Here is a 10,641-nt window from a genome sequence, read left to right on the forward strand (position 1 = left end):
TCTTTCTTTTTTAAATTATCAAGCTTAGTCTTTTGTTTTTGAAAAGAAAAATTCATTCAATTGTTGGATTTTGAACAGTTTGAAAATATATTTTTTTTACGAGCGTGATGTATATCGTGGAATAAATTTGATTTAATTTTTGAAGAAAAACGAAAAAAATTAATCTATGTCACACCCAAAGAGGGATGTTTCCAGCCACAGAAGATTGCTTAAAAAGATGAGGAGGTCAAGAAATTTAACGAAGTCGATTTGCTGGACGATTTAATAAAGAAATGTAAAATTCTCCGAGGTTGAACTAAATATATCGCGACCTTTTATTGAAGTTGCTTACGCAAAGTTCACATACGCCTACGCAACAGCTTATAAGGATACCGTAGACACTGAGGCGTTATGATGCCAACATAGGCTTTCGGTCGCAGCTCCAAAAGTACGAACTTTCTATCTTTCTTGAGGAGCGATCTTCGAAGCAGTCCGAAGAGAAGAGAGAAAGTCTTCAGAATGAACCAGAATATAAACAGGAAGAAACTGATGTTGGTCCGATTGATTCCACACACTTACACATACAAACTCACTAACATTATAAAAATTCTATACGGCAAATTTTAAAACCAACGGTTAGTTTAAGTTATTTGCTATTATTCCATTCCATTAAAGAAAATTGAAAATATATATATATAGATTTTACATATACTCTGCGGCGCGTAGTTTTTTTTAGAAACTATGCACTAATTGTTTAGATCTAAAATCGCGTTTCTTTTCGTGTTGTTATCTTCGCTGATTATTGTGTAGAGGGTATCATTTCCCAGTAATACCTATAATTGGTAACAGCTGCTATATGCAATCACAGTTTTGTTGTAGACTTTTGGCATAAAACAAATCATTTTAATTTACCATAATGAATAGTTTAAACATACCTACCGATTTTGGTCCTGATTCAGGAGGTCGCGTAAAAGGCTTAACGATTATCAAACCTATAGTTTATGGAAATATCGCACAGTCTTTTGGCAAAAAACGCGAAGAAGATGGTCATACTCATCAATGGAAAGTGTATGTGAAACCCTATCAGAATGAAGACATGTCACTTTATGTAAAAAAGGTTCATTTCAAACTGCATGAGAGTTACGCAAATCCTAATCGCATCGTAACCAAACCACCATATGAAATTACGGAAACTGGTTGGGGAGAATTTGAAGTGGTCATTAAAATCTATTTTCATGACCCTACAGAAAGACCGGTGACTTGCTATCATATACTAAAACTATTTCAATCACCAATAGTAGGCGGGGAATTATCCACAGCCCCAATGGATCCAAAAACTGGTCTAGTATCGGAATCCTATGAGGAGATTGTATTTCAAGAACCGACGCAACTAATGCAACACTTTCTTGTGAGTGTTCAGCCACTAACCAACGAAGTATATACTCATAATACGAATTGTAAGTATGTAAATAACAAAGTTAATCATCATTATTAAAATTCATTTATTTGTAGTTGAACTTAAGAAGGAGAAATCCTTATCAAACATTACTGAAGTAAGGGAAAAAGTCAAGAATGAAATAAACATTTTAAAGGATAAATTGAAAGTAGCCAGAGAGACTATTGCCAAATTTAAAGCCGAACTATCAAAAATACAAAAATTGCCTGGAACATAGAAGTGATATTATATAAGGGAGGAATTCCGAACTTCTTTTTGAAATTTTTCCCTTACAAAGAAACTTTATTGTTATTCAGAATTATAGTATTAATGTATCCGGTAAAGGTTGGGGTGGAAATCATAAAATTAGAAAGCAAGCCGCCATATCTAAAACGTGCAGGGTAAGTAATGATAGGCAGCCTGAGTGAGTAGGTCATATTTGTATCACGTATTAGAAGAAATTATCAGATTATTAAACACAACTATAAATAATAAAATCATTAAAAATATAATTTTTTATGAATTATTAAAAAAGAATTAAAACCTTCAGTAACCTTATTAGTTTAGCTTTTTACGTTTTAGTATAAGGCACAAGAGAGTTTTTAATACTTCTAGATAGAATTTACTTCTATTAAGAATAAAATGATAAATATAATGTGTATAAAATTTAGCAGGGCTTGCTCAATGAAATAAATCCCTGCGACAAAGGTACCACGTAATGTTCTATTTGTTGAGTTCTAATTACGTAGATAATAGAATAAACGTTTTTTAATTTTTTTAATTAATTTCCAAACAAAATATGTGGTTTTTGGTAAGAAGTGAGTAATGGAGATTTTGGAATTAATTATGATTTCAGTTGTGGAACTATAAACATTTTTTTCGTCTTCTTCCTCATTTCTTAAATGGTAAGGTGCAAAGCGTGTGATTCTACGTTCTGCTAATGCAGCGAAAGGGACAGATTTTAGCATAGAACTTTTGGCGAAAATAAATAAGATCTCCATAAGATATTGTAAATACCCATTATAACTAATTTCTTTAGGATATTTTTCAAACATTTTTACAATTCTAGCAAACTAGGCCATGATCAGCTAAAGAGCAATAAATTGTTTTCTATTTATTCAACTATACGGTGGTACCATTGTGCACGACTTTAATTATTAGGAAAGATGGTCGTATATCTTGAAAAGATGTTAGATCTTATTACACTTTTTGTTCTCAATTTTTATAAACCGATATTGGGTGCACCAACTTGGGTAGAGTTTCCGTAAGTTGCTTTTAATTCTGTTACACCTGAATGTAAAATCCTTCTTTGATGCTAAGATGTTACCATTGGCTGGAAGTAATCTGTTCATAGACGTTTTACCGTCTGCTATCATTTTTCTATTAGGTTACGTGCTCATAAATCAAATCAAGATCTTAACACTGATAACTGATATTATCGTAATAGTTTATTCTCTATGGGTCAGTACATTGCTTTTAAGAACAGTCAGAACTGTGCCATCTTTGGTCAGTTTGAAGTCGATGAAAATCCTTTATTGTTTAGGACAAACGAGTGGCTTATGCACTTGGATGTATTCCATTGCGAAAGTGATATTCTCTTAATCCCTTTCGGGTCTATTTGAAACTATTATCAATTAGCGTCTTCTTCGCCACTTTACAAATTACTTCATTTTTCACTCCGATATAGTTATCAGAATTTTAAGAAGATTCGATTTATTACTTTCCTTTACTATGCTTATGGACATTTTTGTATATCTGCTAGCCTGTTTTCAGTCTCCTGTTCGTGTCTAGATATTTGAAATTTAGAATGTTCTGATTATTTCATATGTTTCAATAATCTTTTGGTTAACACACTTCGCTTTTTTTTACAAGCATAAGTATATTTTGTTTGTGAACTGTATAACTAAGAATTACTTCAGTTTATTATTATTGTTTATTTTTATTTATAATTATTGTGTATATAATAATGAAATGTATTTTAATAATTTATATGACATGCTATTACAAATTATTAACTAATTTCATTTCTTGATCTGTTTCATGACAGCATCAACCGGTTTGTTATTTTCACATTTATCGTAAATAGTTATTTTAGTTACTATTAACCACTCTGACCCATCTAGTACTTTTAATCAAAATAAAAAAGTCGATTTGAGGAAAATGAGTAATATATATATACAAGAGCCTCCAACAGCAGGAAAAGTGAGCATTTTGCCAATAAGCTGTATACCGTCTAAATTTTGAATTCAACAGGTTCTCTTAAAGACAACAGTGGGTGACATTGATATTGAACTATGGTCTCGTGAATGTCCTAAGACATGTCGAAATTTCATTCAATTATGCATGGAAGGTTATTACAACGATACTATATTTCATCGTGTGGTCAAAGGTTTTATTGTACAAGGTGGAGATCCTAATGGTGATGGTACTGGTGGTGAATCTATCTACGGTCATCCATTTAAAGATGAATTCCACTCAAGACTGCGTTATGTTAGGCGTGGTTTGGTTGGAATGGCAAACTCAGACAAAGATGATAATAGCTCACAATTTTTCTTCACTATGGCACCAACTCCAGAACTACAAAGCAAAAACACTTTATTTGGCAAAGTTACTGGTGATACAATATTTAACATGCTTAAGCTAGAAGAAGCTCTGACGGATCATAATGAAAGGCCTATGTATGCTCATAAAATATTAAAAACTGAAATCCTTAAAAATCCATTTTGCGATATCGAACCGAGAAAATTTCAAAAAGCGAATAATAAAGAGAAAAGAAAAGTCGAAAAGGAGAAAGGAATCAAGTTAGTAATCATAAATGAATTTAGTTAAATGTTAGCTAATTTTTTCTTAGGAATTTTGGTTTATTATCATTTGGAGAGGAAGCCGAAGAGGATGAGGAAAAAACCAATCAATTTATGCAGAAAAATGCCGGTAAAGCCAAATCCTTGCATGACGCAGTTGACGATCCTAACCTTAGCAAAGAACCAGTCAGAGTAATTTCAAATGCAGAAGAAAATGAAGCCGATTATGATCACAACGAAAGCTTCGTTAAACAGTCAAATGAGCTTGAAGTTCAGCAAAGAAAGCACCGTATACAGGAGAAACTCAAGTCCAAAATTACAAAAAACAAATCCGATAGCATTGTTAAAAAAAATAACTCAGATTCGGAAAACGACTCCCTATTAACTTGTGAAGAGCACGTGAAAATGCAAAACACTAAAAAAAAGTAAGGTTACCTGGAAGAAAAACAAAATACGTCCTTACATTTGTACCTTCATGTTTTCTTACAGAGAAGAAATTCGTCAAGAGATTCTCTCACTTAAAAAACAGTATCAAATTGAAAAAAAGGTTAAAGATGGAATTTTAGAGAAAAAATTGACTGAAGAAGTGAAAGCAAGAAATTTTAAGAAAGAAGTTGAAGATAATGAGTTAATTAAGAATTTCATAAAAGAAAAGGAAAAATATGAAATTATAAAATCCAACATGCCGCTCAAAGGCGTTGGCCGGTAAGTGAAATATTACTAAAAAAAAGTTAAATTTATCTATCGTTTTTCTTTTCCCAAATTAGAGAAGATTTCACTTTGAATTTACTAACAAAATTTCGTTCAAAATTACACTCACTCAAGCAACAATTCCCTGAAGAGGACATTAAGCTTGACAAAGTTGATGAATCAGCGATGGAAAAAGAAATTCAAGGCGATGATTGGCTAAAACATATGCTGAAGTTTCAAGATGACGCACCGGTTTTAGCCAAAGATGCCTCTACTAAAGCAGACGACTGGTACGATGCTTACGATCCCAGAAATCCTTTAAATAAGAGAAAGCGCAAAGAAGTCCATAGTAAACATGATGATAAGTACAAGTCAGGAAAAAGAAGATGTTAGGGATTTTGCAAGATTGTGTATTAATTTTTAGAACTACACATAAAAAAGACTCATGTATGGTCTAATGAAATAGTTTTTTTTTTTTGAATTAAAATACAAAAATTGTAAAATATTTGTTAATTGTGTGTGTTACTTAAATACATCTGCGAAATAATTATGTAAAGTATTGAGAAGAGGAATATAAGTATTTTGATTGATTAATAAATTTCGGGCAATAAAGGATAGAAAAATGAATACAAAAGTAATAGTGCGATGCTCCACCTTAACAATAAAATTAAACAAAGTCGCAGAGTTGCTTAATATTGTGGATTAGTAGCGACGGCTTTCTTTAAGATCGTTATTTCAAATCCGTGCTGCCGACGGTGTTTTCGCAACGTTGTTTGCAGGAATATATTTCTACAACTCTAAAAAATGCAAAAATAATATGAGACTGATTCGATACAATATCGATTTGTTTGTAAATTATACTGAAGAGCTTCTGCATAAATTTTCAAGTCTTCATTTTATATAAATCTGAGTGTTTTATTACACTTGCGGAAGTATTCTTACGTAGCGAAAGTATTTAAATGCTCCCGCATTGATCGTGGATTTTTTGTGTAAAAAATTTAATTAAATGATTAACATAATTCTTGTAAATTGAAGAAAATTTTTGGTAATTTATTATATGCTGATTTTTGGGTAAAAGTATCCGATTAAGACATTTCAATAGGGCTTGGCTTCCGAAAGTGGAGATTAAGGACGGTCGGTGGTAAGGTGCTTGAATAACAATTGCGGTTAATGTTTGAAATAATGTTTGTTTCCGTTATTTCAGCTCTTGTAAGTTATTGTTTTCTCTGATTTCTCATTCATTCTCCTTAGTTAAATTTTCGAAGAAGACGTAAAACGATTGACAAGCAATGAAATACCAATGAAACTAATTTTACCAAGTCTAAGTTTTAAAGACTTAAAAGGAATGATGAACTGTCACCAACTTCTACGTTATGTGGGTCCATATAAAATTAGGATAAGCTCTTAGGGCAAGAGCTGTAAGTTGCTCGTTACAGAGTAGTGCATTAGTTTTCCATTTCCATGACCACTTATTAATAACGTGCCGTTTGAGATGTTTCGCACTAATTATCTGATTGGGATTTCATTTGTTTTGCGTGATATTTGCTTCATATGCTTCACGCAACAATATAATTATTCCTATTAAGCAAAATAGAAATCGTCAACAAAGAATGTTTAACTTTTATGGTCTCTTTTATACTCTACACCGTTTGCCATAGTACGTAGTAAGAAGTACATAATGGGCTTTTATTTTATTATACAAATCGATCAAATCGGCTATTTTAAATCTTTTTGGATCTGTTGCCCGCGTATATAACTCTATAGTCAACTCACAAATTTTTTTAGAAGGATTTCGAACCACAAACTATATCGAAAATCTACTGGACTCGATTATTTTTGGCAACCACTTCCTTTTTGAAAAACTAAGGTTATGCACCGTGACCTGTTTTAAGAGGATTTCGTGCGTCTACATATTTTGAGATAACCATAAACTGTATTGAAAAACGATTGGATTCGGTTATTTTTGGCGTCTATTCCCTTTTTGCAACACGTGAGGTTACGAACTTTTCATGATTGAAAATTTTGCATTGTTAATAATTTTGGACTAAAATCGTTTAAAAACATTATTTTGGCATAAGGGGAAAGTGAAAACTTTGGATGAGGTGGAACTGCTGTAGTAAGAGTAGTTTTTAGTAGTATTCTATGATGAGAATTAGTCCAGAATAGTAGTTTGCTAATTAAATTTTGGATAATATTGATTTAATTTTCGGTCTCTCATATAAAGGCTTCGACGAAAAATAAGAGTTCTTATGCAACAAGATCCAATTTTTCGGTATTTTATAATAAAAATATATCTAGTTGAAGGAGTATAAAGTACTTAACGGTCGGCTTTGGTTAAATATTATACACATATACAATGTATTTGATCTATATGTCAGATGCTATATTTTTCAAACAACAACCGGAGTTTTTCTTATACGCATTCAAATTAATTTCTTTGGATCCTCATAAAGTTTTTCTAGTTTTCAGTTGGCTTTGCGATTTCCACTGAAGCGGAGGATGTTTGCTGCTCTTTTCAAATAAAATTTTGCTGCAATTCGTCGCAACTGTTTAAATTCTTCTCATAACATCAGATTTATCTAGAAGACGTTTTGTGTTCTTTTGGGAAAAAATGTTTTTCAAGAATCTAAAATATCGAATAGTATATAAATGTCAAAGTACTTCTCTAACTAAAGTTGATATACTGTGCAATATAAATGGCTTCTTGTGCGCTTCCGCTGTGTTTGTAAGTAAAATCTTTTCATAACGCCATTCTATACTTTGTTTTTGATTTTGATTGAAAGCTGTATGTATATTATATCTTCTCCAATTAGTAATAGCTTTAGTATTCTAGAAATGCCCAATTCCAATGGTATCATTAAGGCCTCGAATATAATATGAAAAACTTTTCTGCCTTACTATAGTGCAAGGACATGCAAATTTCTTTTAGTAGTTGCTGAGTTGTAATTGTCAACGTTATGCTTCCATGGGCACCGAAGGAGTATATGTTTATAACGCATAAAAGCATTCCTCGGAGAAATGTCCTTGAAAATAATGAGATCTATTGCTTATTTTTTTGCCTTTCTACCTTTTCGTCGTCTAGCAGGGTTACGATACGACCTTAAAATTTATCCAAAAAAATATATTTGGCATCAAATAGTTTTGTATACTTTGGGAGCGTTAAAATCAAATATCCCCAAATTCGAGCTATGAGATGAAATCACGGTTATCAGTGAATAAATATTTTTCATCCCCTTCTTTCATAAGTGATTATTTCACAAGTTTAGACTATTTAATTTAGCATAACACAGCAGCATATATATATATATATAAAACGGATGGTGCCTGCTGAGTGTCGTTTTCAGCTTTGAAGAGCCACTAAGTAGGATATGCGATTTGAAGGACTCGAAGGAATCAACTCCTTCCTATCTTGTAGAAATTATTATTCTTGCAACTTTCCTTGTTACATTTTCGTTTTGTTTTTCTTCTTTTGTACAACAGGTGTCAATAATACTGTTCAATGTCTTGGCAATCGCAATTTGCGAGAATAAAACTCCGGCATTTAACGTTAACATTACTTCTACTGTCATGACTTTGATGATATATAAAACAAAACAATTCGACAATAACGGTAACGATAAGCTGGATATATTAAATCGTTCCATTAATACGAATATTGATACGAGGTATGGAAGCCTTTATACAGGATCTAATCAAAATATGTCAGCAAAGAATCAGCCACTACGCCGTGGGGTAGGAGAGCAAATTTTGAGCAAACAGCAAGAGGAACTCCAATGGCCAGCAATGTCGGCCGCTTACCTATTAGGACGTAATGATGGCAACACACACGATCGATCCGGTTACGGTACATGGCACACAAAAATAAATCCATCAAAACTAATAGCTTCGCCAACGATCGATGCAGAGCAAGAACAGCAATCGATATCAAGCAATCATCGTCAGTCATTGTTCGTCCTTCCAGATAATGCCACCAAAGGCTCTGCTACTAATTTTGATTACAATATGCCACCAGAATCATACAATTATTATAAAACTAAACATAGACGTCCGTTTGCCCTAAAATTGGTGCAAAGTGATCTATTAACAAGACGCCTTCCTTTAAACGTTGACCGAAATTCAGTTGATGTGCACCGTCAATACAATACATTAAACGCGATAACTGATGAAACTTCTAGTAATGATAACATACCCAAACCTTTTCGTACTCCTTCGGAAGGATCTTTGCCTACCGAGTTTAAAAAGCCTGCGACTGATATGGGCATCGACGCAAGTAAAACTGGAGAGTTTAGTGGTGATGACCCTATTTTTATTCGTATTCTCCCATCACATATATCGACACCCACAGTTTTACATATATCTGGATCATTCAACAACTTCAAGTTGAGTAGCTTCATTAATTTCTTACGTGGCAAACGACAAAAGCCTAGCGGCTTATGGCAACAATACAGCACTGCTCACGCCCATTTGCACGGTAAAAGTGCTTTGCCCACACCCACGGTGAATTTAGAAGGTCAGCGTTATCAGGATTTAATAATGGATCAGTTTCACTTATTTAGGCCAGCGTCACCATATGACATCAATTTTATGGCGTTTCAACAGCCAAAACACGTCAACAACCTTAGGGCTCAAAATTCAATATATAAAAGGCTAAAAAAGGACATTCGGAACGAGAAAATAATTAGCGCTAATAATTTAACATTTTCCCAGTACGCATCTCCTTCGAAATATAATAATGTGTTATATCCGTCGTTTTATTCACCTTACAACGGATTAAATGTCATACGATCACCTGAATTGATAAATCATGAGCCGTTCAAAGTTAAATTGGACATATCTCCCTTATGGCCCATGCAAAGAAATGTTAGAGGCTCGACAGCTCCTAACATGGAGGAAAATACTTTTAAACCTTCGATAAAACTCAACTCGATATCATTTTTAGAAAACGCGCATACACGTTACCTTACTACACCCCTGCCAGTATCGATATCTGCTGACGATTATTATAATAGTTTTTGCTCGCGTAAACGTCCAACACAGGTTAAAGATATGCTAAATCAAATAAGTCAAGCCAGAATCTCTTTGCAACACACAGTCTATCCACATCAAACGTCAAAATACCGCCAACAAGAGCGGCAATCATTGGTGTGTGATCCAACCGCAATAAAACGGTTTAAACGATTTCCTGCTTACCGTCCTATAAGTCGAGAACAGTTCTTAGCTATCGCGAATAGCACGAATCCAAAAGCAGCACCTATTACGGTTCACTTGAATATATTTTCAAAACACAGACTTCCATCGACCTCAAATTTATCGAATCCGTTTAACTTTAACGCTTAAGAATTTCAAGGCAGCAATGAGAGGAATAACAGTGCTCATTATCCCGCTCATGCCGATGTCTTAAGAAAAATTGAAAATTTATCATTTTCTCACTGACGATTTTCAACAATTAGGAGACTTTAAACACCTCTTCAACTTTTCCTTGGCTAGAAGTATTGCATTTGGAACGATTAACCCTTTGAACATTCTACAATCAGCTTCAGAACAGAATATGAATTCAATATTTTACTTTATTAATACTACTAAGCTGATTATCTAATATCCATTTTTTTAAATTAGAGCCGATAGCCTGTATTGCTAGTGCTCAATGTCTCTTTTTTTAGTCTAAGAATTCAATTCATTAGTCTAAAATTAAAATAATAAATAATAATAATAATAATAATAAACACCTCTTCCCCA

At 33.1% G+C, this 10,641-nt stretch overlaps 3 protein-coding genes across 4 annotated transcripts; all 3 read left to right on the plus strand.

The window, feature by feature from the left end:
* Positions 1–851: 851 nt before the first annotated feature.
* Positions 852–2,061, plus strand: LOC119632002 (YEATS domain-containing protein 4). Its single transcript, XM_038024666.1, has 2 exons — positions 852–1,436; positions 1,492–2,061. Exons 1-2 carry the CDS (start codon positions 896–898, stop codon positions 1,650–1,652), a joined length of 702 nt encoding a protein of 233 aa, XP_037880594.1. The 5' UTR covers positions 852–895; the 3' UTR covers positions 1,653–2,061.
* A 1,450-nt stretch (positions 2,062–3,511) lies between these two features.
* LOC119631659 (spliceosome-associated protein CWC27 homolog) lies at positions 3,512–5,401 on the plus strand. Its single transcript, XM_038024055.1, has 5 exons — positions 3,512–3,616; positions 3,668–4,215; positions 4,266–4,640; positions 4,705–4,920; positions 4,983–5,401. Exons 1-5 carry the CDS (start codon positions 3,575–3,577, stop codon positions 5,296–5,298), a joined length of 1,497 nt encoding a protein of 498 aa, XP_037879983.1. The 5' UTR covers positions 3,512–3,574; the 3' UTR covers positions 5,299–5,401.
* Positions 5,402–7,458: 2,057 nt separating this feature from the next.
* Positions 7,459–10,254, plus strand: LOC119632054. 2 transcript variants are annotated; one of them, XM_038024746.1, is made up of 3 exons: positions 7,459–7,630; positions 8,386–8,515; positions 8,591–10,254. In XM_038024746.1, the coding sequence occupies exons 1-3, from the start codon at positions 7,517–7,519 to the stop codon at positions 10,240–10,242; spliced, it is 1,896 nt and encodes a 631-aa protein (XP_037880674.1). In that variant the 5' UTR covers positions 7,459–7,516; the 3' UTR covers positions 10,243–10,254. The 2 variants fall into 2 exon arrangements, with proteins under 2 accessions (XP_037880674.1, XP_037880672.1); XM_038024744.1 differs by having other exon boundaries at positions 8,386–10,254.
* The last annotated feature ends 387 nt before the right edge of the window (positions 10,255–10,641 follow it).

Source organism: Glossina fuscipes, unplaced genomic scaffold (genome assembly GCF_014805625.2).
Source record: "Glossina fuscipes isolate IAEA_lab_2018 unplaced genomic scaffold, Yale_Gfus_2 1, whole genome shotgun sequence".
NCBI lineage: Eukaryota > Metazoa > Arthropoda > Insecta > Diptera > Glossinidae > Glossina > Glossina fuscipes.

Coding starts and splice junctions, on each gene's coding strand:
- LOC119632054 (XM_038024744.1), top strand. CDS start 7,517: ATGTTTTTCAAGAATCTAAAATATCGAATAGTATATAAATGTCAAAGT. Junction 7,631..8,385: donor TGTGCGCTTCCGCTGTGTTT/GTAAGTAAAATC, acceptor TTTGTACAACAG/GTGTCAATAATACTGTTCAA.
- LOC119631659 (XM_038024055.1), top strand. CDS start 3,575: ATGAGTAATATATATATACAAGAGCCTCCAACAGCAGGAAAA. Junction 3,617..3,667: donor AGCCTCCAACAGCAGGAAAA/GTGAGCATTTTG, acceptor TGAATTCAACAG/GTTCTCTTAAAGACAACAGT. Junction 4,216..4,265: donor GAAAAGGAGAAAGGAATCAA/GTTAGTAATCAT, acceptor ATTTTTTCTTAG/GAATTTTGGTTTATTATCAT.
- LOC119632002 (XM_038024666.1), top strand. CDS start 896: ATGAATAGTTTAAACATACCTACCGATTTTGGTCCTGATTCAGGAGGT. Junction 1,437..1,491: donor ATATACTCATAATACGAATT/GTAAGTATGTAA, acceptor ATTTATTTGTAG/TTGAACTTAAGAAGGAGAAA.